This window comes from Capra hircus, chromosome 5 (genome assembly GCF_001704415.2).
Source record: "Capra hircus breed San Clemente chromosome 5, ASM170441v1, whole genome shotgun sequence".
Taxonomy (NCBI): Eukaryota; Metazoa; Chordata; class Mammalia; order Artiodactyla; family Bovidae; genus Capra; species Capra hircus.
Window position 1 is genome coordinate 63897469 of NC_030812.1, and position 25875 is coordinate 63923343.

The following is a 25875-nucleotide window of genomic DNA, read 5'->3' on the forward strand; positions in this document are numbered from 1 at the left end:
AGTCCCTTGGACTGCAAGGAGAGCCAACCAGTCCATTCTAAAGGAAATCAGTCCTGAATATTTACTGCAAGGACTGATGCTGAAGCTGAAACTCCAATCCTTTGGCCACCTGATGCGAAGAACTGACTCATTTGAAAAGACCCTGATGCTGGGAAAGACTGAAGGCGGGAGGAGAAGGGGACGACAGAGGATGAGATGGTTGGATGGCATCACCTACTTGATGGACATGAGTTTGAGTAGGCTCTGGGAGTCGATGATGGACAGGGAGGCCTAGTGTGCTGCAGTCCATGGGGTGGCAAAGAGTTGGACACAACTAAGCCCCTGAACTGAACTGAACCACAGTACTTTGGAAGCTTTAGAAACATTTTTCCCAGCCTCTCCATGTGTTCCTCAAGTACCCTGTACTTGCTATTCCACTCTTTTTTATAATTATCAGTTTACTTGCCTCTATTCCTCATTAGACTAAATTGTAAGAAAGTAAAGAGCCGTAACACTCTCATTTACTTCTGTTTCCTCAGTCTTTATCGTGCCCTTGTAGTTGGTGATTTTTTTTATTAGATGTTGGTAGAAAAGACTACTTAACACAACTGTGTTGTTTCCTTATCTAAGTTGACTTTTGTTGTTTACTAAACATAGATACCACAGAAGCGATTGAGTTGCCAGAGCACGAAGCCATGGAATTAGAGCATATGGATGAGGATGAGAAGGAGGATGAATGTAATAAGACTTTGTCGGACAAGAATGAAGAGCCAGAGAACCCTGACCCAGCTGTTTATGAAGGGACAGCGGCTAAGGAATCTGAGTGTATCACAAAGTCCATCTCCTTCCTTCCTCGGAATAAGGAAGAATTAGAGAGAACAATTAAAAATATCCAAGGAACCATAACTGGGGACATCCTGCCCAGGCTCCATAAATGCCTGGCATCTACGGTAATCACTCTGTCTGGGACCCAGCAGGTCTTTTTGAACTCGGGTGTCTGTGGGGCCGTATCAGACTGAGGCTCCTAACTGTGTGGGTTGACATCAGCTTTTGGATTTTCTTTTTCTCTACATTACACGTTTCACTTTCCTTCTCTTATCTCCTCATCTTCAGATTCCTCTCCTGCAGCTAAGGGAGTAATGATCCTTCTTCATGATCATTTTGATACCGGTAGATAATTTTTCAGCTGCAAGGTTGTAGTGTTGGTAGGTCCCTAATCCATTTATTTTTGTTTCAGTTTATTTATTTATTTTCTTACAGACTAAAAGAGACGAAGAACACAAACTCATAAAATCGAAGGTTGTGAATGATGAGGAAGTGGTTCGAGTTCCTTTAGCTTTTGCCATGGTTAAACTAATGCAGTCCCTTCCAAGAGAAGTTATGGAAACTAATCTGCCAAGGTATGTTATGTGACAAATCAGAAATTGGTTCTTCTTTTTTGTTAGAGAAGCACTGTCACAGTTGGCTGTAATTTAGAATCCTAACTGGAATAATTTGGATTATGAGTAATTAGGAAACAAAAGGATATTTGTATTTTTATTTGTTTCTGCTAATTAGATTTTCAACTCATGTTCTAGTATTTTGCTGAAAGTGTGTGCCCTCCTCAAGAACAGAGCACAGGAAATCAGAGACATTGCACGCAGCACCCTTGCAAAAATAATAGAGGACCTGGGTGTGCATTATCTACAATATATTTTAAAAGAATTACAGACTACACTTGTGCGTGGCTATCAGGTAAATTGCACCATGTATTTTTATATTCAGATTGGGTTGGAGTTCACATAGTTGCACTTTGAACACTAAGTCATGGTACTTTGGGTCTATCTTTTGCAAAGTTGATGTACTAAGAGTGCAAGCAAGAATATTTAAAAATTTCTAGTCCATATTTTAAAAAATCTAGTTTTTAAAAAGCCTTTTTATTTTTTGGAAGAATCTGGATTTTCTCTCGAATCACTTGATACCAGGTTTTGTATTCCGTGAGTTCTTAATAAAATTCTTGTTGAATGTATTGCCACAAATGTGAACAATAAAAATTTGTTTTGAGTTGAAACATACATGTCATGAAGTTAGTAAGAGCACCAGGTGGAATGCAGAGCTCTCTGAGTAGTTACCTGGCTGTCTTGCTGCTCCTAAATGTGGGCCTTGGACACATGGCATCAGCAGCACCTGGGAACTTGTTAGGAGAACAATCAGGACCTTAGCCCTGACCTATACAATCTGCATTTTTAAAGATCCCCAAGTGATCGAAAGTTTGAGAAACACTACAGCTTGTTTTTCTGAAGTAACCAGCCAAGACTCCTGGTAGGGTGGTTGCTCTAGGTTACCATAACTATATTTAATTTTTAATAATCTGTTTAGAGTCAATATTTTACTACTTCAAGTGGAATGTAAAAATACAGATCCCTTCACCCTTCCTTTGTTTAATAGTTGTTTATGTATTACTTCACCATATGTTGAAAACTTATCAGGCAGTGTTAGAGCTGTTTTGCTTTGTTTTGTTTTGATAGGTAAGAAGTAGACTTATTCAGATTCAGAGAGAAGCATGCTCCGCAGACAAGAGTGTGGGCCACTGCAGACAGCGAGTGCAGCGCAGAGTTTTGTTTTTAATCCTCAGATTCTTATTGTTTCTACTGCTTTTTCTTCATTTCTGAATTTCCAGATTTCTTCTGGTATCATTTCCCTTTGGTCTAGACAAGCATGTAGGACACGTGTGGTGGCGGCAGACCCTGTTTGTTTTCTTTGCCTTGTGACTGTCTTTGTTGCACCTTCTTTCCTGAAGGACATACACTTCCGCGTTGACAGCTATTTCTCTTCCTTTCAGCACTGTGAAAATGTCATGCCGCTTTTTCTGGCCTTTCTGATAAATTTGTTCTTCCCCTCTGAGTAACACGTTATTTTTCTCTGGCAGCTTCAAAGGCTTTTTCTTTTCCAGCAGTTGGATTATGAGCACAGATTTCTTTGGTTTTACCCTGTTTGAGGTTTGTTGAGCTTCTTGGTCACTTTGGAAAGTTTTCAGCTGTTATTTCTTCAAACACTTTTCTGCACTGCATTCTTTCTTGTCTTCTGGGACTTCAGTGAACTGTATATTAGACTTTTTTGAAGGGTCCCATCCATCCCTGGGGGCTTCCCTGGTGGCTCAGCGATAGAGACTCTGCCTGCAATGCAGGAGACCCAGATTTGATCCCTGGGTCAGGAAGATCCCCTGGAGGAGGGCATGGCAATCCACTCTGGTACTCTTGCCTGAGAATTCCCATGAACAGAGGAGCCGGGCAGGCTACATTCCATGGGGTCACACAGAGTTGGACACAACTGAAGCAACTAAGCAGCAGCAGCGTCCACCCCTGATGCGTGCTTCACATTTGTTTTTCAGTCTTCTTCCTTTCTGTTTAGATTACATAATTTCTGTTGATTCATATTAGTTCACCGACTCCTTCCTCTTAATCTCCATCCATCCTGCTGTTGGACCCATCCAGTAAATTTTCTTACGTCAGTTATTTTTCTTTTCACTTCTCAAGTTTCCTTAGTTCCTTATATCTTCTGATTCTTTGTTAACACTTTATTTTTCCATGTTTCAGATCTCCAGCTACAAGCTGGGGCTGTTTCTCCTACTTTACCACACACTTCCCACAGCTGTAACCACACAGAGGCTAGGCAGTGGCAAGTTGGAGAGGAGAAAAGCAGCTTGTGGGCCCACCCTTTCCAAATTGCAGTCCCACTGAAGGAAAGGAAGGTCTCCCTGCAGAGTTGTGGCTGCTGCAGCCCCTATGTCTAGGCCACTGCCACCATCACCACAGGATCCTTGGGGTGTTGGAAATGGAGAAAAGAAAAACAAAAACAGATTTCCTTATTCTCTTGGAACATTCTTGAGTTTTCTCTCCTATTCCTAAAGCCACAGGTCTTCTCATAGACTTCTCTGAATCCTAGCATGATTTCCATATTGGCTTGGGGATAGCCATATAGAAAACAGGGGTAAACTGACTGGAAGTTTGGTGGTACTTGCACTCTGGTGTTCTTCCCCAGTAGTGGTTCCATGCGTCCAGCGTCTTCAGCAAACACTTTAAATATATTAAAGGTACTTAAAGATCGTAAGTGGATATATATGAAATTATGCCTTTAAAATACAGTCTGTATATTGACAGCCAAGTGTATTTTCTTAGCACATGGTCATTACCTGTTTACCTTGATAACTTACAGCAGTGGAAGCAGTGTAGAGAACGTATTCTGTGTATACTCTGGCACCATCTGCTTTCAGATCCTGACTTCACCACTTCCTGTTCCTGTAACCTTGGGCAAGTTGCTTGACCTTTTTGTGTCTCAGCTTCCTCAAGTGAAAGCACTGATGCTATTTCTCCTACACCATAGATAGAGTGAGTGAGGAATAAACGATATAGTACATGTGAGTAGTAATACAGTGTCTAGCCCATAGTAAGCTCTAAGGAACGTTAGGTGTGATCACTGTTAACAGGGCAGAAACTTGTTTTCTTCGTGTAGGCTCCTTAATTCAGAGGTTGGTTTTTAAAAGTTCAAGACTTGTGCTGTTCTTTATGGACTTCCTAGGTGGTGCTAATAGTAAAGAACCCTCCAGCCAGTGCAGGAGACATTAGAGACTAGGTTCAATCCCTGGGTTGGGAAGATCCCCTGGAGGAGGGCCTGGCATCCCACTCCAGTATTCTTGCCTGGAGAATCCATCCCATGGAGTCAGACATGACTGAAGCAAATTAGCATGCATGCTGTTCTTTATAAATGATTGGCCTGATTTGGTCACAGTGATAGACCCTGTGCATGTGATGTGTTTCTGAGTATCTTTTCTACAAAGTGACCATTTGGCTAAAGGACTTTAGACCCTGATATAAATATGTGTCATTTAGCAAAGCTTCCTGCAATGCTGACAGATATATAATCAGAGTGTACCCTTTGCAGTCCTCCTGGATCTTGTTCTTCCTACTGTGGTGGTCCTGACCATCTGTGCTCTTCTCATATATCTCACTTCAGGTTCATGTGCTGACTTTCACTGTCTATATGTTGCTGCAAGGCCTCGCCAACAAGCTCCAAGTCGGGAGTTTGGACTCTTGTTTGGATATAATGATTGAGGTAAGATTTAGAGAAAGGAATTCTGATTTTTTTTTTAAGAGTTCAAAGAACACAAATCATTTCACAAAATAAGACAATAATAGCCTATAAACAAACATATAAACATATAATAAATATAAAACATAAATATGAAAATAGTGTACTATCTCACCTCTTAGGCTGGAAGAGGTTTAAAAAGCTAAGATTCAAGTGACATGAGATGGGCGCCCTGCTGTAGGTCCTGAGTTGGTATAATCAGGTGTGATCTGGGGTTTGTACAAATGTATATTCACCAGAGCTGTATGTATAATAGTGAAAAATTAGTAACACTCAACTTTTAAAATTGGATAATACAGTAATTTGGAGGGTGGGTTAGAAAGACACTAAGTTTGGCACACAATCTTTTGTTTATATATTAAAAGTTTAGATACTGTGTTTTTAAATGAATTAATTTTGATAATTAAATATCAAATATCATGAGACTTTCTTAAAGGGAAATTAAGGTACCTTTTGGTAATATCAAAAAAAGTCCCTGTTTGTATGTTATATAGTTATATATGTAAATCTATGTAGTATTCTTTTGTTTTCCATTGGTATAAATCTTGAAGTGTTTCTGTAATTGGTCTCTAAGCTACATTGAAAAAAAGTGAAATCTAATAGAAATTAACCATAAGCAGAGACTGCTTATGTTGGCATATCTTGCTTGAGTGTACATAATTACCATCTAGCTTTTTCCTTTTAAAGATTTTTAACCACGAGTTGTTTGGTGCCGTTGCTGAAGAGAAGGAAGTAAAGCAGATCCTCTCCAAGGTCATGGAGGCACGAAGAAGCAAGAGTTACGATTCTTATGAAATTTTGGGCAAGTTTGTAGGAAAAGATCAGGTTACAAAACTTATCCTTCCACTGAAAGAGGTAAAGACTTGAATGTAATATAGGGAATCACCACCTTTCAGTGTCTTGAGTTCTTGAAAAGAGCCTTGAGCATCGTGATTCACTTTAGTACTAAGAACACGAGTACCATGTGTCTGGCAGCCCTGAGATGGGCATTCTGATCCAGGAGTCAGATGTGAACCATGAGATGCAGAAGCAAGGGCAACAGAAATTGAATGATAGGTGGATTACACAGCTGAGTCCATCGGTAACTGAGAACAGCCTTTGGAGGGAGACTGCTGCTCCCAGATTGCCAAGAGGATGAGAACCAGCATTCATTGAACATATCGCTGTGTTCTTAGCGCTGTGCTTCATTATGTCTTCTAATCTGCACAGCCGTCCCTGAGACTGACAGTACTTCCATCTGACACACGAGAAAATTCAGGCTCAAAAAGGTAGAAAGAAACTTGAATAAGGAGAAGAGCCAGGATTTCATGCCAGATCTTTCTGAAGCTGGAATTTCAAAGCTCACATTCTTTCCATTTTCATTCTGCCTCCTGTTGGGCAGGGACTGTAATTTACCTGCCTTCAGAGTGCTCACTGTGCCTGTTGCAGGGGTGAACATTCAACAAGCATTATTAATTCACTTTATTACAGTTTTACATTCTAAACCTAGAGCAAAAAACCCTATCTAATGATGTAAATCAACTAATTCCACATGCTTTGATGCTAGATTCACTCCCTAATTGTTCCTGAAATACATTTAGCTTATCTGAGCCTGATCTAAGAACATTAGATACGTTTTTAAGATGAAAAAGAGTCAACAAAGCACACGTTTTCCATGTAAATTATCAAGTCCCTTCAAGGTAATGAAAGTTACTAATACCATGTCCTATGCAGAGGACTAGCTGTGACACGCTGAGTGTTTTCCTGGGGTGATGGTGCTAAGCTCCCATTAAGTTCCTCTGATTTGGCCCAATACCTAATATCCAGCCCTGAGACTTGGCAATCATCTGTCTTCATTAGCATGGTTTCCTGTGAGGAGTGACTGCATTGTGTTGATGTGTATGTGCTTGTCTGTAAATCACTGCATTCAATGTACTTGGAAGGCTGGCATCTTCCAAGGGTCACGTCCTATCTCCAGCCCTGTGCCCAGACCTCAACAACAAAGAGAATACAGAGGAGGCCCAAAAACTCCAGAGGCATACACTAATGGCAGTGATTATTTCTGGTGATGAGGTCATGGGTAAATTTGATTTTATGTTATACTTGCATTTGAAATTTTATTTAAAATGTTTCATTTTTAGTTAGGAAAAAACATTTTAAAAATAATATATAAAACTACTGTTGTAACAAATCAAAATGCCGTTCTGTCACCTCAGCATGCATTTGTGTTTGCCTTTAGATCTTGCAAAATACCACAAGTTTAAAACTGGCCCGGAAAGTTCACGAAACCTTACGCCGAATCATAGCAGGATTACTTGTAAACCAGGAAATGACAGCAGAATCCATTCTGTTGCTTAGTTATGGTTTGGTCAGCGAAAATCTCCCCCTGTTAACACAGAAAGAAAAGTAAGTTTGAAAAAAACAAGTATCCTTTAGGTGCTTGCTTCAAATAAGCCATTCAGTTCTCAGCATCTTAAGTGGATTCATTTAATAACTGGCTTTAGTAAAAGAGAAAAAAAAAGGGTATATTTATCTGAGCTGTGAGATGGTACTACTTTGTGGTATTTGGACTGAGGTCCTTCCAAGTGATACATGTCAACACAAGATTATTTTTCTGCTGAATGAAGTAGCTGTGAAGGCAACCAATTATTTTAACATTTCTCTGCCACCACTTTTTAGATATTTATTCAGTCCAAGTTAGGGTAGATTTTAAATATATACTTCTTGTTCTGACCAAACAGAGTCTTAGACCTCCAAAGATTTTTAAATACCTATTTGTGAACTTCTTTTGGATTTTGCTTCTGGGGTGTTCTAAGAAAGACTCCTTGGCATTTGTTTTCAGAAGTCAAAGGGAGCATCCTCTTGCTGTTGATTTTAACTTAGATGTGCGTTCACCTCCTCTGAAACTTTGATCAGCAACCTGATCATCCCTTCTGTGTCTCATGGTTAAGGGAGAAAAACCCCCACAGCCAAGAGCACAGTATTTGGTGCTGGAGGCTCGTCACCAGAAAGAGACAGTAGCTTTTGGGGATGCAGCATCTCAATGTGTTTGTTTCCACTGGTTTTCATTCCATTTGATTGACAGAAATCCAGCAGCCCCCGCACCAGATCCACGCCTGCCACCCCAGAGCTGTCTTCTGCTCCCCCCAACTCCAGTTCGAGGCGGACAGAAAGCTGTCGTGAGCAAGAAAACCAACATGCACATATTTATTGAGTCTGGGCTTCGGGTAAGAATTAACCTTAAGTAAGACTTGTGGCCCACAGTGAGTCTGTGCCTTTTAATCCTCTGCTGAGTGTCCATTACCGCTCATTTCCTCTGGAAACACTTTTTACCATAAATTATGGAATTCGTTTTAAGGTACCTTGGTCCATTTACTATTTGTTACTTATTTTGACGGTAGAACTTTCTCAGAATTAGTGATTCTGACCTAATATTTACAGTGCTTTCACTGTTGCTTTGCCTGTGAGTTTGTACCTCTGAACTACTCTTAAATCTTTTAAAAAGATGGTGAGGTTTGAAAACACAAGTTTGATCATTTTATTGTATATATTTTTTTCATCCTTCATTGGCTCCCATTTTCCCAGGAGAGAGCCTGTCTTTCATTTGGGCCAAAGGGGAATGGCCTCATGCTGGATGCAGGGCTTCCCTTCCGTTCTCTGGAGTCACTACACTTTTCCCACCCCAGTACCTCACCATCTATTCCTCCCTCTGCCCAGGTCCCCACAGAACTCTCAAAGCACCCTCCTTTTATAGTGAATTATTCCCTAGAGTCTGTCTTCCTGGCCAAGATCCATCAGGGCCAGGACCCTGCCCATCTTGGTTTATTGCCACATCCTTCATGCTGGGCCAGTGCATAGAATCAAAGTAGATGCTGAGCAATAACCACTTCTTAAATGAACTTCAAATCTCAGCTGCATGGTAAGCTCCCACTTTCTCCATTTACTGAGACTCTCCCAGGTGGTTCCCTTTTCTTTGCACTTTTTCTGATTTCAAATAGAAGCATCTTAACTTTTCACATTAGTCTCAAAATCATTTCACCTTAACCTCATTCTTATGCCCTTAGTCTTAATCTTATTCTTACGCCTAACCTCATTCTTATGAAGTATCTTTTTAAAACTTCTAGCTGTTGCACCTTAGTCTGAAGACCTCCAAGGTCAAGTCTTCAAGTGAACATGTCCTGGAAATGTTGGATCCTTTTGTGTCTCTCCTCATAGACTGCCTGGGTTCCATGGATGTGAAGGTGAGCATCTGTTGCTTCACAGGACCTGTGTTGTGCAGAATACCTAAAACTTGTTTCTAGGCTCATGCTTCACAGGGTGATTGAGTTTTTAAAGACATTTACAACAACATGAACCACCTCTGTTCGTGCATTAAATTGCTCCCTTAATAGCAATTTAATAATAATGGAGAGCTCTTAATTATAAAAGCCCTTCTAAGGCACTTCCCTGGTGGTTCAGTGGTTAAGACCCCGTGCTTCCAATGCAAGGGTCACAGGTTCAATCCCTGGTTGGGAAGGTCCACATGCCACTCAATAAGGCCGGAAAAAAAAAAAAAAGGCCCTTCTAGGTACATTAGTTGTTTCATTTGATCCTTACAACTTCCTGATGGTAAGTGGTGCTGTCCCCATGGCAGTGATCATCTCCTTCTCCTTGTCACTACTGCTCACTGCCATGATTCCTCATAACAGCCCATGAAGTATATATTATTTATGCTTCTACTTCAAAGATGAGAAATCCAGGCCTTTAGCTAAGTGACTTGTCGCCTATGACAGATTTAGGATGTGACCCTCAGTCTATCAGACTCCAAAGCCCACACCTTGCCAACCTTGTCAGATGGCCTGTTTTACAGTAAAGGTGCCAAGAGGTAAAGGAACATCTCTGCAGTCAAACAGGTAATAAGCTGTAGAACTGGGATTGAAGCCCTGGTTTTTCTGACTCCTAAGCTCTTTCCTCTGTCTTCATCTGATCTAGGCCAATAAGGCCATTCCGGCAATCAGAGTGTAGGCATCTATTGGGTAGAGCTGAGCCAAGTGAACCACCTGATCTAGATAATCTTGAAGACTCAGGGATCCTTTTGTAGTCACTTGATCCCAGCACATTTCTCGTATCTTTGGCACTCCACATAACTATATCAAATTATAGGTCATAGTTCTCATGCTTAATTTCTGAGTCAGCTATCTACTCTTTAAATGCAGAATGGCATCCTTTTTATTGTCATATTTCTAACACTCTGTAGAGTGTCTTGTGACATAAGCTCAATAAGAATGGATTACATGAAAGAACCATTCTAGCAAATTGGAAAGGGATTTATAACGTGATTTAAAAAAAATGCTAAAATCAGCCACCTCATCTAATCATTTACACATAGTAGGGTAAGAATGTGGTAAGTGAGCACTTTTTCTCACTTGGCTTGGGCTGTACCTTCCATTGTGTGGTGCTTCTCCAACAGGAAAGAGGAAAGTTCCTTATCTTATTCTTATACTTCGGGCATAGTGCTTCCTGAATAGACTGCCAGAGCACTTCATTCCTTCAGCTTGATTGCCCAGAGTCTACACAGCCTCGGGTGCTGAATTCTTGAGTTTGGTCACTTCATCAGTTGATTGGCTTTCTCTGTTTTTTGTTTTTCAGGTGATCACAGGTGCTTTGCAATGCCTGATCTGGATCTTGAGGTTCCCCCTGCCATCTATAGAAACAAAAGCAGAGCAGCTGACAAAACACCTTTTTCTTTTGCTGAAGGACTATGCAAAACTCGGGGCTGCCAGGGGACAGAACTTCCACTTGGTGGTAAATTGTTTCAAGGTGAGGTGTTTTCACTTGCACTTAGAAAAAGCCAGGACCAGGACTAGCAACATAGTGAATTTTCCTCATCATCCTTTATGGTCTTGGTCAAAATTTCTTCCAGATTTATTTGGTAAGGCCAGAGTGTTAGTAAACTGTGTGAAAAAACATTGCTGTTGTATTGAGTCCTTATCATAACACTGGATGCTTATCTGTGAGATGTTCTGTTAACCTCACTGTTGTTGACTTGCAGTGTGTGACCATACTTGTGAAGAAAGTGAAGTCGTACCAGATAACTCAAAAGCAGCTTCAAGTTCTACTAGCATATGCTGAGGAGGACATCTATGATACTACAAGACAAGCCACTGCATTTGGTCTTCTAAAGGTATGGCATCACCAGATTGTTGGGTTGTACAGTGTACGAGCCTCATGTCAGATATTTAGAATTACATGGAACATAGTGCTCTGACTAGCTGTAGGTAGTTCTTAAAAAGATTATTATTTTTTGGTTGATTAATTATAAGCTAACATAGCTACTTACCAAAATGTTTGAACATGAGCTCTATATTACACTTCAGGGAATTCTGTACAAAGGCAGGTACTTTACTTGTACATTTCATAAAATTGACCATTATAACCATTTTTTTAAGTTTATATTCTTTTTCTTTTGGGGATACTTTCATTATGTTTGAAAACTGCCTGAGGCTACTTGAACATCAGGTCGGCTTAGTAAACAAGAGGCCATTTGCGGTAAAATATGAAACGAGTATGTCTTCTCGTTTTGTGTTTTAGGCCATTTTATCAAGAAAGTTGTTGGTCCCAGAAATTGATGATGTCATGCGGAAAGTATCCAAGCTGGCAATCTCTGCACAAAGCGAACCTGCCAGAGTCCAGTGCAGACAGGTTTGTGGAGAGAAGTTTGTTCCCATGGTTGGGCCCTTCCTTCTCTGTTTGGTTTTTAGGTAGAGAGATGTCAACACTGCTTGAATTCTGAAAACTTTGTGTCATGCTGTTGCTTGATTCTGAGACTCAGGAGCCCATTCACATACCAAGTACAGGGCTGTTTTTCAGTATAAGGAGCATTTTGAGTATAGCACTTATGTGGCATATTTCCGATGGATGAAGAAATACATTTTCCTCAGCGGCATGGTAACCTGCAAGAAAGATTTCCATATGGTGGTCCCGTCAGAGTCCCTGTATGTCCTATAGCAGACACACACAAAGCAGAAATCCCACAAATGAAAAAAAAAAAAAGAAATCCCATGAATGGTTATTTAATTATAATCATTGTAAGTGCCATGAGGAAAACAATACTGTCATATTTCTATTTCATCACTTAAAGATACACCATTATACCTCAGAGAAGGAAAAAAACTTTGACATAGTGGTATGATGCCATTCATTGTAAGACATCTCAATTTCAGTCTGATATGTTAAAATGTGGAAAACTGTACTTCTTAAAGTCTACAAAATATGGAAGAACCATATGACACAGTGGAAGACCACCCTAGTGGGACAGTGAGGGAAAGCTTTCCTGAGGATTGGCATGTAAGCAGAATTTGAGGAAAGAATAAGGCTTAGCCTTGCAGGCTGGAAGATGAGCCTTGAGGTGGGTAAGAGCTTAGCTTGTTGAAGGTGCCAGATATGGCAAGACCTTGTAGTCTTGTTAAAGATTTAGGACTTTGTTCTAAGAATAACAAAAAGTCATTGAAATCAGTAGGCAGAGGAATGACATTAGCAGGTTTGTTTTCATAAATCTGTCCTGATAATATGACCACATATCAACCCAGGAAATAGAAGGTTCTGAATTGCAAATATGAACTCGGAGGTAAAGGAGGGCTGGGCTGCTGAGGCTATCTTCAGAGAAAGTTAACTTATTTAGGAAGCAGGAGGGCCAGGTGCTGTTTATTAAGCACTAGCTGCACGCCCAGCACTTTACATACACGGCTTCTATTTGTAACTTCCCTTCAAAGGAAACAGTACCACCGTTTTATGGTTGACGGAAAAACAGGCTTTGGAAAGGTTAATGGTGTGCTTAGTTCTCACAGCTTATTAATAAAGGAAGCTGAATAATACAGCAGTTTGAAGGCTCTGAAACCAGAGCCTTTGGATGTAGATACACTAGGCATGGGATTCTGGTACTATCACCTGAGCAAGTTACTTAGCTTCTGTGCCCGTTCCATTCTCTTCATCTGTAAAAGGGGTCATATCTACTTCTTAAGGGAGTATGAAAACCAACTGAGCAACACTTCATCCCGTGCTTGACACACAGAAGATATTCAGTAAATGCAATGGTTATTATTACTATCGCTATTATTGCTATTCTTGAAGTGAAGTCAAGTGAAGTGAAGTCACTCAGTTGTGTCCAACTCTTTGCGACCCCATAGACTGCAGCCTGCCAGGCTCCTCTGTCCATGGGATTTTCTAGGCAATAGTACTGGAGTGGATTGCCATTTCCTTCTCCAGGGGATCTTCCCAACCCAGGGCTCGAACCTGGGTCTCCCACATTGTAGACAGAGGCTTTACTATCTGAGCCACCAGGGAAGTCTTATTTCAGGAGAAATATGGGGTTGAACCACAGTCCATACTCAGTTCACCAAAGCCTCTTTTCAGAGTGATGAGCTGCCAGGGTGTGAGCTGAGATTTGGAGCTCTAAACATCCAGGCTCATGGTGGGCCAGGGCTTGACTCTTCACCAGGCAGGACCTGAGGAAGTGAAGTGGGAGGAGAGGGGAGAGGCACAGTTATGGACTCAGGAGGCAGACTTCACCTAACTTATCACCCCACTATTCATAGCCTACCAGTGTGTCCCAGAAAGCAGGTCAGGAAAAAGGAATCCTGGAGAGACGGGCTCCAGATAAGCTCTTGTGTGATTTCTGTTTCTAGGTTTTTCTGAAATACATTCTTGACTATCCTCTGGGTGACAAATTGCGACCAAACTTGGAATTCATGCTTGCTCAACTGACGTAAGTTGAAGTCATAAACCATACAAGGCAGTGGTGGGTGGGGCAGTAGGTTCCCTCTCCTTTTAATGTGTGGGCTGTCTTGAAAAGAGCAAAGTCAAAACATAATGGCACATTTTCCCAGGGTGCTATTCTATGGACCACTGGCTTGACTGCCAAGCACTGTACATGGCTTCATAGAGCAGTCCTGTAAGCTGCTTTTCAGTTCGGTCTGATCATCAGTTGTCCTTAAAGTCTGCTTAGGAGAACAGTAAAAATCTAACAGTTATATTTTAAACTGCAAAGTAGCCTGATAAGTACCTGTATTAAAGTTGGGAAAATGGAGTTTTTTCCCACTTTTTAAGAAATAGACTGGCACCTTGAGGCAATATTTTAAATTCTTTAAAATAATTATTGGTCAATTTTAAAGTTACTAACAAGTCCTTCTGATGTTCTTACCCTAGTTATGAACATGAGACCGGGAGAGAGTCCGCCTTGGAAATGATTGCTTATCTCTTTGACACGTTCCCTCAGGTACTGTGAATCACAGAGACAGACTCTGTTAGCTGTGGCTCCTGGGAGCCCCTCGTCCTCCTTTAGTAGGACATATGTGAGAATTCTGGTCTCAGTGTGCTCATAAGTATCTGTTTTCTTTTAGGGACTGCTCCATGAGAACTGTGGAATGTTCTTTATTCCTCTTTGTCTAATGATGGTGAACGATGACTCTGCCACGTGTAAGAAGATGGCATCCATGGCAATCAAATCCTTACTCAGTAAAATCAGCCTTGAGAAAAAAGATTGGCTCTTCGATATGGTTACCACCTGGTTTGGGGCAAAGAAGGTCAGGGTTGCTTATAGTCATACTGCAAAAAATACTGAGCTTTTGGTGTTTATACTTTAAGAATACATATACATTGTTGAATTAGTTTTTCCCAAGTAGCCTTATTGTTTTTATTTGATTCTAGTAATAAGTTATAGAGAGTAACAACAAATAGAGAACAACATAAAAATCTCCTGTCTTCCCACAACAAGGTCAGGGTTGCCCAGTTACTACACTACATGAATGTATTATAATTTACTTAATCAATCTCCATTGGTATCTTTGTTTCCAATTCATCTCCATTGATGAATATCTGCTTATGCAATTTATAGAATGTATTTTGCCAATAATTATATCAACTTGCTAAATCTATCCCTATCATCACTGGCCCATCTTTGTGGAATACAAACAACACATCGTAATGTAACACTGGCTTTAAAATCAGAATGGGATTTTGGGCAGGGGGCCTGGAACGCTTTTTTTTTTTTTAATAAAAAAATGAGGAAAGAGTTATTCAGTGGATAATCATGAATACCACTTTTTAAAATTTTTCTTCTAGGGAGATGAAGATTTCTTTGTATTTTTCATATTAGCTACCAAAAATCCACATTCTGTTGACTTCTGGTATCATAAAGAACTGCTGAGGACAGTCATAACCACCTTCATTTCAGTTTTAGAAATAGCCTCCCAAGTTTATTGTCTTGTCATGGTTTTATTTTCTGTAGCGCTTAAATCGACAACTAGCTGCCCTGATCTGTGGCTTTTTTGCGGAGAGTGAAGGAGTCAATTTTGAGAGAAGACTTGGAATTGTTCTCCCTGTGATTGAAAAGGAGATTGATCCTGAAAACTTTACAGATGTAAGTTATTTGTTAGGGAGTAAAAGTATTGGCTTAGTTTTGTAGTTTTACTTGAGGTAGTGTAGCTAACAGGTTAAATATTTGTGTCAAAAAAATTTTTTTATTAATAAAAGTAAGAACTCAGTGCAGTTCTTCTTTTTTGAAATGAAGATTAAGTTATCTTCCATAGTATATGATGATCAAAATTTCATAAGCCCCTAGGGGACATTGAGCAATGTTTGGAGATAGTCTTGGTTGTCACAACTGGAGGACAGAAGGGTGTTACTGTCGTCTAATGGGTAGATGCCAGAGTATTGCTAAACATCCTCTAATGCATAGCACAGTCCCACAAAGCAAAGAATTACCTGACCAAAATGTCAGCAGTGTTGAGGTTGAGAAACCCTGCTATAGATGTACATCCTGGAGTGAAAATGTCCGTAGAATACTTTGAAATTATTGTCTTAATTAATTTAACATTCTTCCTACTTTTAGATCATGGAAGAGACTGAAGAAAAAGCTGCAGATCGCCTTCTGTTCAGTTTTCTTATACTGATAAGTAAACTCATCAAGGAATGTAATATCATTCAGTTTACCAAGCCCTCTGAAACTCTGAGTAAAATCTGGAGTGAGTATTTCCTTTTTCTTTAAAAATAAACACATTAGGAATATATAATATCGGGGGAAAGTTCATAAGAAAAAGATTTAATAGGCCTTTCAGATTGATTCGGAGAAGGCAATGGCACCCAGTGAAAGTATGTTTTTCTGGGAGGAAAAGCAAATTAATATAATCTCATAAATAATATATTTCATTTATAAATAAATTATGTTAATTATTGTTTAGTTGCTAAGTATTGTCTGGCTCTTGTGACCCCATGGACTGTAGCCCTCCAGGCTGCTACTCTGTCTATGAGATTTCCCAGGTAAGAACACTGGAGTGGGTTGCCATTTCCTTCTCCAGGGGATCTTCCTGACCCAGGGATCAAACCTGTGTCTCCTGCATCACAAGTGGAGTCCATACCACTGGCCACCAAGGAAGCCCAACTATGTTAATTATGGAGGAGTAAAAGAAAGGAAGAAGTTTCCCGAAGTCCTCCTTGCTACTTATTTGTTACACATTTCCATCCAGTCTTACTTTTGTCAAATAGCCATAGGGTTTTTTTGAGGTTGCCTAATTCCATATAACTTTTATATCCTGTTTATATTTAAGTAAGCATATTATATATAACATTTAATAGATATCCTTCTAATTGGCTATAAATAATCCATTGTATGTAAATGTGCCATAATTTATTAAATCATTCCATTGCTATGGAAATATTTGTTATGTAACACTCTTTAAATAAAAAATAAGATCCTAGAATTATTAATTAAACATTTTAGCTTTGATTAATCAAAACTAAATACTAGGAAATAGACACTGCAATGAATGCTTTAAATAACCATTTGTTTCAAGAGAACTCATGATTTTATGAGAAAAATAATCCAGTTTCTAAGTTACTGTATAGCCTACTCTGGTATGGCTCCATTGAGATATTACAATGGTTCATATAAAAAAAAAGTAAAACCATCTTCATAAAATATAGCATAGACTAAAACTCAGATATGACACGGATCATTCAAAATTTTAGTCCTGTTCCCCAACACAAGGCTTTTCTATTGCACTTCCGAAGTGTGGTATATGGAGAGTGGCTCTGAGAGTAGCATAAGAATATGAGCTTTGAGGGCACATAATGAAGATCCTTTACGAGGCCATATTTAAGGATATGAGCTTTGGGGCCAGATTGAGCTTGGGTCCAGGCTTGGTTCTGCCTGGTACAGCTTGGCACATTACTTAGCCCCCTTTGGAACTATAAACTGTGAATGACAATTCCAACCTCACAGAACTGTTGTGAGGTCTAAATGAGCTAATATGTGTAATACACTTAGCCTATGGCTGGCACACAGAATGCCTTATTAAATGATACCTTTCCAGTCAGCTACCTGGTGCCACTGATTTCAACAGTTAGGAGAAACGAGTGTACCCATATATATATTTAATTTTAATTTGAAATTGCAGTTGTTGATGCTACCTTACCTCCTTGAATCTGAAGCTAAGTTCTTATGAAACTGGCCTGTTTTTAGGCTTACTCAGATCTCTCTCCTCATGTCATTTCTCATGGTAGAAGTTGGTTCTCTAGTTATTTCAGTCTCCACCTCACTTCTGAGAAGCAGGGACTATTTTGTTCATCTTTGGTTCCTAAATTCAAGCATATAATAGATACTCAAGAAATGCCTAAATTAGTCATGCTCACCACCATAGAGTCAGGAAAGCCTTGAGACGTCTGAGAATGCATTTTGGCTCCCTCAGGTCACGTGCAGTCCCACTTGAGATATCCGCACAGCTGGGTGTGGCTCACAGCAGCCCAGATTTTTGGATTACTCTTTGCTTCTTGCCAACCTGAGGAACTTATTAGAAAACGGCATGTCAGAAAAACTAAAAACAAAGTCTCGGAACCTGTTGCAATCTGCTTCCTAACAAGTGACCTTGAGCAAAAGGTAAGATTTCTCTAACACCTTTTCCTTCCCTCATCTTCGTGAGGTATTCATTCTGGTTCATGTTACCATCTTAGGGTTGGCCCTTGGGAGGAACTCTTCCAGTCAACAACTTGATGTACATGTGGATCCACATGAGTATTAGTAACTAGAGAGGGGTCACCCTCAAGGCCAAGGTTTTTCGAAGAAAAATTTTAGACCCTAATCAGATTTTTTATTTGCTTATTTAGCACATGTATCCTCCATTACATATTTAAGTTCTTTATCAGTGCTGGAAAGGAAGATATTGTCTGTCGCGCCTCCTTCATAACCTTGCTGATGCCTCAGTGAGATCATCACGTTCATGAAAATGTTAGGCAGGGACCATGTTCTGTCTGTCTCCCGTGTCTTAGGGCCTATCACAACACCTGGCTTATAGTGGGAACACCATAAACACATTGAATGAGTGGAGGATCAGTTCAAATCCGTCGCTCAGTTGTGTCCAACTCTTTATGATCCCATGGACTATATGTAGCACACCAGGCCTCCCTGTCCATCACCAACTCCCAGAGTTTACTCAAACTCATGTCCATTGAGTCGGTGATGCCATCCAACCATCTCATCCTCTGTCATCCCCTTCTCCTCCCGCCTTCAATCTTTCCCAGCATCAGGGTCTTTTCAAATGAGTCAATTCTTCACATCAGGTGGCCAAAGTACTGAAGTTTCAGCTTCAACATCACTCCTTCCAGTGAATATTCAGGACCAACTGATTTCCTTTAGGATGGACTGGTTGGATCTCCTTACAGTCCAAGGGACTCTCAAGAGTCTTTTCCAACACCACAGTTCAAAAGCATCAATTCTTCGGCACTCGGCTTTTTTTATAGTCCAACTCTCACATCCATACATGATTACTGGAAAAACCATAGCTTTGACTAGATGGACCTTTGTTAGCAAAGTAGTGTCTCTGCTTTTTAATATGCTATCTAGGTTGGTCATAGTTTTTCTTCCAAGGAGCAAGTGTCTTTTAATTTCATGGCTGCAGTCAATATCTGCAGTGATTTTGGAGCCCAAAAAAATAAAGTCTGCCACTGTTTCCATTGTTTCCCCATCTATTTGCCATGAAGTGATGGGACTGGATGCCATGATATTGGTTTTCTGAATGTTGAGTTTTAAGCCAGCTTTTCACTCTCCTCTTTCACTTTCATCAAGAGGCTCTTTAGTTCTTCTCTTTGTGCCGTAACGGTGGTGTCATCTGCATATCTGAAGTTATTGAGATTTCTCCTGGCTGTGTTGATTCCAGCTTGTGCTTCATCCAGCCCAACATTTCTCATGATGTACTCTGTGTATCAGTTAAATAAGCAGGGTGACAGTATACAGCCTTGAGGTACTCCTGTCCCAATTTGGAACCAGTCTGTTGTTCCATGTCTGGTTCTAACTGTTGCTTCTTGACCTGCATACAGAGTTTTCAAGAGGTCCAGTGGTCTGGTATTCCCATCTCTTGAATTTTCCACAGTGTTGTGATCCACACAGTCAGAGGCTTTGGCATAGTCAATAAAGCAGAAATAGATGTTTTTCTGAAATTCTGTTGCTTTTTCTATGATCCAATGGATGTTGGCAATTTGATCTCTAGTTCCTCTGCCTTTTCTAAATCCAGCTTGAACATCTGGAAGTTCATGGTTCACATATTGTTGACGTTTGGCTTGGAGAATTTTGAGCATTACTTTGCTAGCATGTGACATGAGTGCAATTGTGTGGTAGTTTGAACATTCTTTGGCATTGCCTTTCTTTGGGATTGGAATGAGCACTGACCTTTTCCAGTCCTGTGGCAACTACTGAGTTTTCCAAATTTGCTGGCTTATTGAGCACAGCACTTCAACAGCATCCTCTTTTAGGATTTGAAATAGCTCAACTGGAATTCCATGACCTCCACTAGCTTTGTTCATAGTGATGCTTCCTAAAACCCACTTGACTTTGCATTCCAGGATGTCTGGCTCTAGGTGAGTGATCACACCATCATGATTATCTGGGTCGTGAAGGTATTTTTTGTACAGTTCTTTTTGTTTGTTTGTTTGTTTGTACAGTTCTTTTGTGTATTCTTGCCACCTCTTAATATCTTATGCTTCTGTTAGGTCCATACCGTTTCTGTCCTTTATTGTCCCCATTTTGCATGAAATGTTCCCTTGGTACATTTCAGGTAACTATAATAGTGCAACTAAGGTAGTGGATTTTTCTCTGAGGAAAGAGAGTGAAGGATGGAAGAAAAGAAAAGAGGAAGGAAAAGTATTTGAAGGTTGTAAAGTTGTCTACCAGTAATCTAAAGATTATGACTTATATATCCCCATGTCCTTTAGTTAAAATGCTTATGACAGACAGAAGGGAACATTTAATTTCTGCTCATGAACCTTCCTTCTCTAGATCTATGCAGGTGCTCATTCAGACAAAAATCTACTACCATAGTTGCATTATTACAGTTACTTGAAGTCTTTGAAAACAATCAGGAATACCCTGTATTGTGTCTACCAATGTCCATTTTCTTTTCACAGATGAAAAGTATCTGCCTAGCCTCTTGCCATCAGTTGCACTCCAAATTCTTGGACCAGTCTCTAGGAGAGCAGGTAGGTATCATGATCCTTCCAGTTAAATATAAGGGACCTATGCTACCAACAGTATAGGAGTAAGCTCACATTTAGTTTTTGTTTTTCCTAGTTAAGTCTTGAGGAATGAAATGAAATATAAAAAACACTTACATACATGATCAATTAGGCACACATATCTAATCGACTCTGGAGTCCAAACTGGGATTACTCCTGGCTCTGTTAAAATTACCAATAAAAATGGTATATTTGGGGGCTTTGCTGGTGGTCCAGTGGTTAAGACTGTGCTCCCAATGCAGGGGGAATGGATAGCAAAGTGAGGCCAAAGAAGTCCAGGGTGGACAGTGGGTGGGGTCTCACACAATATATTTTAGTAGAGGCTGATAAACCATACATACCCAGGACAGGTAGGAAGAGATTGACTAATACTGACTCAGGATGAACGAAATTGTGGATTTTAGTTCATCTTAATCTTCGAGTTAACAATGTGAAGTAGCTGTTAAGGAGGGAAAGGCCTCTAAATCTGGTACTGTCCTCACAAAGGCCCAGCTTCCAGAAGGAAGTGATACTCTTGGCATTAACTCTTGATAGCCAGGCTAGCCTTGGACAGCGTGTAGTACTCTGAGTGCCACACTTGGGGGAACTTTAGGCACACAGTAGACTCTCCTGGCTGCTACTCTGTTGAGTAGCCAGGATGGTGAAGGAGTTCAAAACCAACTTGATTTCCTCCATCACACGATAGGTGTGAAATACCCACAGCAGAGATTTCATAGATGTCCCAAGATTAGGATTCGATAAATGGGTCCATTATTATAAGACTGAAAAAAACACCCCTGGACAGTTTGATTTAAAGGGATATGTGGGAAAGAAGAGGCTCAGTATATAAGAACTTGGGCTTGAATTCTAAAGACCTTTGACTTCTGGCTGACCACTTTGTCTTTGGGTGAGATTCAACAACTCTGAGCCTGCCTTGATTTTCCCTGCTGATAATAGTACTTGATGTGGTCAGTTGTGTCTGACTATTCACAACCCCGTGGACTGTAGCCTCCTAAGTTCCTCTGCCCATAGATTCTCCAGGCAAGAATACTAGAGTGGGTTGCATCTCCTGCTTCAGGGGATCTTCCTGACCCAGGGATCAAACCCATGTCTCTTGCGTCTCCACATTGGCAGGTGGATTCTAATGCCACCCGGGAAGCCCAGTAGTACCTGATAGGGATATTTTAAAGGTGAATTGGAATGTATACAAAGCAACTAGTCAGTGCTCAAAAAATGAAAACTGTTATTTCTATGAGGACTAGATGAAGGAATTTAATGCAATGAGGATGAAAGCTCTCTTGAAAAATATAAATGGATGGTCAAGAATGAAATTACTCAGTGGGACCTTAAAGAACAGAAGTAGGCCAAATGGATAAAAGTTACATGGAAATAGATTTGGACACACTGTCAGGTAAACTGAATTTTTACAAAAAGGGACTGCTCATGAATACCAGTTTTTTATTGTCTAATTGTAGGATACTGTTTTAGCTTCTGCTTTTCCAAGCCATATTTATTGCAAAATCAGAATCTAATTCTTACCTTTCCCCTCTCTCCCACTCCCCACACCCCCTTTATTTAAGGTTGTTAAGAATTTGTTGTTTGTAGCCAAAGTCTTGTATTTATTGGAACCTGATTCTGGGGACAAGCAAGGGGACATAAAAGAAGACATGGAAGAACAGGAAGTTTTAGGTGATGGCATGGCCGGAGAGGGTGTGGAAGAACACAAGCCGTGTGCAGATGAGAAAGAAGAGCACAGCAGGCCAGCCACACTGCTCTGGCTGATCCAGAAATTGTCCCGGATCGCAAAAGTGGAAGCTGCGTATTCACCTAGAAACCCCTTAAAGGTGTGGTACATATGCAAAATGGCTAAAAGTAGTCTTTTTTTTTTAATGACACTAGCTATCCTCCCAAGTCCCTAAAACCTTTTGAACCTACAACTGTAGCATAATATCTGCCCCTAAAAAGACCTTGTTTTCTAAGTTAACTCTGTAGCTACAAGTACAAAAGAAAAATGATCTATACTTTCAGAGAACATGCATCTTTAAATTTCTCGGAGCCATAGCAATGGACCTTGGAAGAGACAAGGTGAAGCCGTACCTCCCAGTGATCATAGCGCCTTTGTTCCGGGAACTGAACAGCACCTATTCAGAGCAGGGTAATTCTGCATCGTCTTCTACATGTTAAAATACCTATCTTCTCTCCTGAATGCTTCCTTCTTCTTTTCTGTCCTCCCTTTCTGCCAGAGTTTAAGAAAGAAAACTTGCTCGGTATCAAGGCAACAGCAAACAAACAAAGCATATTTGCATTATTTTTTACTATCTTCTGTATGCTTTTTTGCGTCTTAAGAGTCAAGGTTTCTCTCCTGAAGGATGATGTTTTTTAACTCCTAAGTGTAGATTAAATATTAAAAGAAAACTAATTTGGGGTGGTTTTAAACCTCACAGTGCTGTGAACAATACTGAACAAATGTCACTATAAGTCTGTTAAGAATTATAAGGCAAAACTATCAAATAGTTTTTACTTCAGATGTTCTCATTTTTCCTAGTATATTTTCTTGCTTGGTTCATTTGGTACCTTTCCCTCAATGATCCTTAAGTTCTCTCTTTTGGTAACAGGACTAGTGGAAATTCGGGATTGGAAAGCAAGGGAGTAAAGTGAATGTTAAGAGTTTTAAAATATTAATAAATGAAGTAAGTGTCAAAACAGGAGCTATCTTATTCCTACAACCTTGAGAGTGTTTTAGAGTAGGTCAGGTTGGCTTTGGCTCTCAACCAGCACTTATTGAGCGCCAAATATTTGCCAGGCACTGGTGGTTAAAAGGAGTCTTTGATCCCCACCCACCCCCCAAAAAAAGAGGTTACAGCCAGAGCCAAGCCTCTGTGACCCATGAATTAGAGAGGACCTAGAGATACATACTTACCTTTCTTTGCCCCCATCTGCACAGACCTGAGCAGGTTAATAAAGATAACACAAAGCGTCTGTCCAGTTCTCAGATTACTTCCATGTCTTCTGAACCAGGGTCCCCGTGGGAAGGTGCTTCATGGTCTCTGATCTCTGGCCGCATCCTTGATGAGGAGGTGCCATGGAATGCTGTGTCCAACACCTCTGCTTATTCTCCTCTCAGGAACTCAGAAACAGAGACTAGTTTTCAGATCAGTGTTTAATGCTGAAGTAACAAAAGCGATCATGCCTTGGGAATTTAAATTCTGCATGTTAATTTTGTACATATTCAAATATGTCCTTTCCTATGCGTTCCTAATTGTTACTCTGTGTATCATTAGATCCTTCACTGAAGAATCTATCCCAGGAAATCATAGAATTACTGAAAAAGCTGGTCGGGCTTGAGAGCTTCTCATTAGCCTTTGCCTCTGTACAGAAACAGGCTACTGAGAAAAGGGCACTCCGGAAAAAGAGAAAGGCTTTGGAGGTAGGCTTGCTGCTTCAAATTGACCTGTTCATTGGGCTTAACTGTTTTTAACCAAGCGTGTGTGCATGTGTGTGTCATACTTACCCAGGGAGGAAAGAGGAATTGGCTATGTTTGAGAGGTGGGACTTTATAGCTGGGGCTCCATATTTTGTGATGTTCAAAAATGATTCATTTCTGCATTTGAATTTCATTGGTTTAACATTTACTTTAAAAGTAATACAAAATTTCTATTCTTTTTTCAAGTTTGTAACTAATCCTGATATTGCTGCCAAGAAAAAGCTGAAGAAACACAAAAATAAAAGTGAAGCAAAGAAGAGAAAGATTGAGTTCCTGCGTCCAGGCTATAAGGCCAAGAGACAAAAGAGCCACAGCCTGAAAGATTTAGCAATGGTGGAGTAAAGTGCTCCCTGTGCTGTGTCCGAACTTACCCGGAAACATGAACTTTCTGGTGTATCTGCTGGTCCACAATCATAGCAGGTTTTATTATTTAATTTAAACTTTGGCATAGATTGTATATTATACAGTTTAATATAATTCATGTTTGTTTTTAATTAAAATATTTCATACTACTACTGTATCTTCACTGTCTAAAAAGCCTTTGACTCTAAAGAGTTTAAAATGTAGTTTTCTTTTATTAAAAATACACATTAAAATAGCAAGACAGCAGGTAGAAGAAGTTAGTAAATCAAGCAGATTCGCAAAATTATAAAATTTTACATAGATATTTATAAAGATACATATACCCATTTGAATGCAGAGTTCCAAAGAATAGCAAGGAGACAAGACTAGAGCTCTCTTCAAGAAAATTAGAGATACCAAGGGAACATTTCATGCAAAGATGGGCACAATAAAGGGCAGAAATGGTATGGATCTAACAGAAGCAGAAGATATTAAGAAGAGCTGGCAAGAATACACAGAAGAACTATACAAAAATGATCTTCATGACCCAGATAACCATGATGGTGTGATCACTCACCTAGAGCCAGACATCTTGGAATGCAAAGTCAAGTGGGCCTTAGGAAGCATCACTACAAACAAAGCTAGTGGAGGTAATGGAATTCCAGCTGAGCTATTTAGAATCCTAAAAGATGATGCTGTGAAAGTGCTGCACTCAACATGCCAGCAAATTTGGAAAACTCAGCAGTGGCCACAGGACTGGAAAAGGTCAGTTTTCATTCCAGTCAGTCCCAAAGAATGCTCAAACTACCACACAGTTGCACTCATCTCACACACTAGCAAAGTAATGCTCAAAATCGTGCAAGCCAGGCTTTAACAGTACGTGAACCGTGAAATTCCAGATGTTCAAGCCGGATTTAGAAAAGGCAGAGGAACCAGAGATCAAATAGCCAACATCCATTAGATCATAGAAAAAGCAATAAACATCTGCTTTATTGATTAATCCAAAGGCTTTGACTATGTGTAGGTCACAACAAACTGGAAAATTCAAGAGATGGGAATACCAGACCACCTGCCTCTTGAGAAATCTGTATGCAGGTCGAGAAGCAACAGTTAGAACCAGACATGGAACAACAGACTGGTTCAAAATTGGGCAAGGAGTATGTCAAGGCTGTGTATCATCACCCTACTTATTTAACTGATATACAGAGTACATCATGAGAAATGCTGGGCTGGATGAGGCACAAGCTAGAATCAAGATTGCTGGGAGAAATATCAATAACCTCAGATATGTAGGTAACACCACTCTTACGGCAGAAAGCAAAGAGGAACTGAAGGGCCTCTTGATGAAAGTGAAAGAGGAGAGTGAAGAAACTGGCTTAAAAGTCAACATTAAAAAAACCAAGATCATGGCATCTTGTCCCATCACTTCATGACAAATAGATGGTGAA

The 25875-nt window shown here is 40.1% G+C and overlaps 1 protein-coding gene across 1 annotated transcript in view; it reads left to right on the forward strand.

The window, feature by feature from the left end:
- The window catches only part of UTP20 (UTP20, small subunit processome component), an 86922-nt gene extending 62328 nt beyond the window's left edge, over positions 1 to 24594 (forward strand). Inside the window, exons 41-62 of the mRNA XM_005680513.3 lie at positions 637 to 929; positions 1240 to 1379; positions 1557 to 1713; positions 4972 to 5070; positions 5794 to 5961; positions 7325 to 7491; positions 8171 to 8312; positions 9210 to 9326; positions 10714 to 10884; positions 11117 to 11248; positions 11656 to 11766; positions 13749 to 13828; positions 14269 to 14338; positions 14463 to 14645; positions 15350 to 15481; positions 15953 to 16085; positions 17808 to 17995; positions 20515 to 20586; positions 22182 to 22445; positions 22630 to 22756; positions 23883 to 24028; positions 24272 to 24594. Coding sequence (XP_005680570.2) covers positions 637 to 929; positions 1240 to 1379; positions 1557 to 1713; positions 4972 to 5070; positions 5794 to 5961; positions 7325 to 7491; positions 8171 to 8312; positions 9210 to 9326; positions 10714 to 10884; positions 11117 to 11248; positions 11656 to 11766; positions 13749 to 13828; positions 14269 to 14338; positions 14463 to 14645; positions 15350 to 15481; positions 15953 to 16085; positions 17808 to 17995; positions 20515 to 20586; positions 22182 to 22445; positions 22630 to 22756; positions 23883 to 24028; positions 24272 to 24427 — 3248 coding nt within the window. The 3' untranslated portion in view covers positions 24428 to 24594. The remainder of the gene's footprint in view (positions 1 to 636; positions 930 to 1239; positions 1380 to 1556; positions 1714 to 4971; positions 5071 to 5793; positions 5962 to 7324; positions 7492 to 8170; positions 8313 to 9209; positions 9327 to 10713; positions 10885 to 11116; positions 11249 to 11655; positions 11767 to 13748; positions 13829 to 14268; positions 14339 to 14462; positions 14646 to 15349; positions 15482 to 15952; positions 16086 to 17807; positions 17996 to 20514; positions 20587 to 22181; positions 22446 to 22629; positions 22757 to 23882; positions 24029 to 24271) is intronic.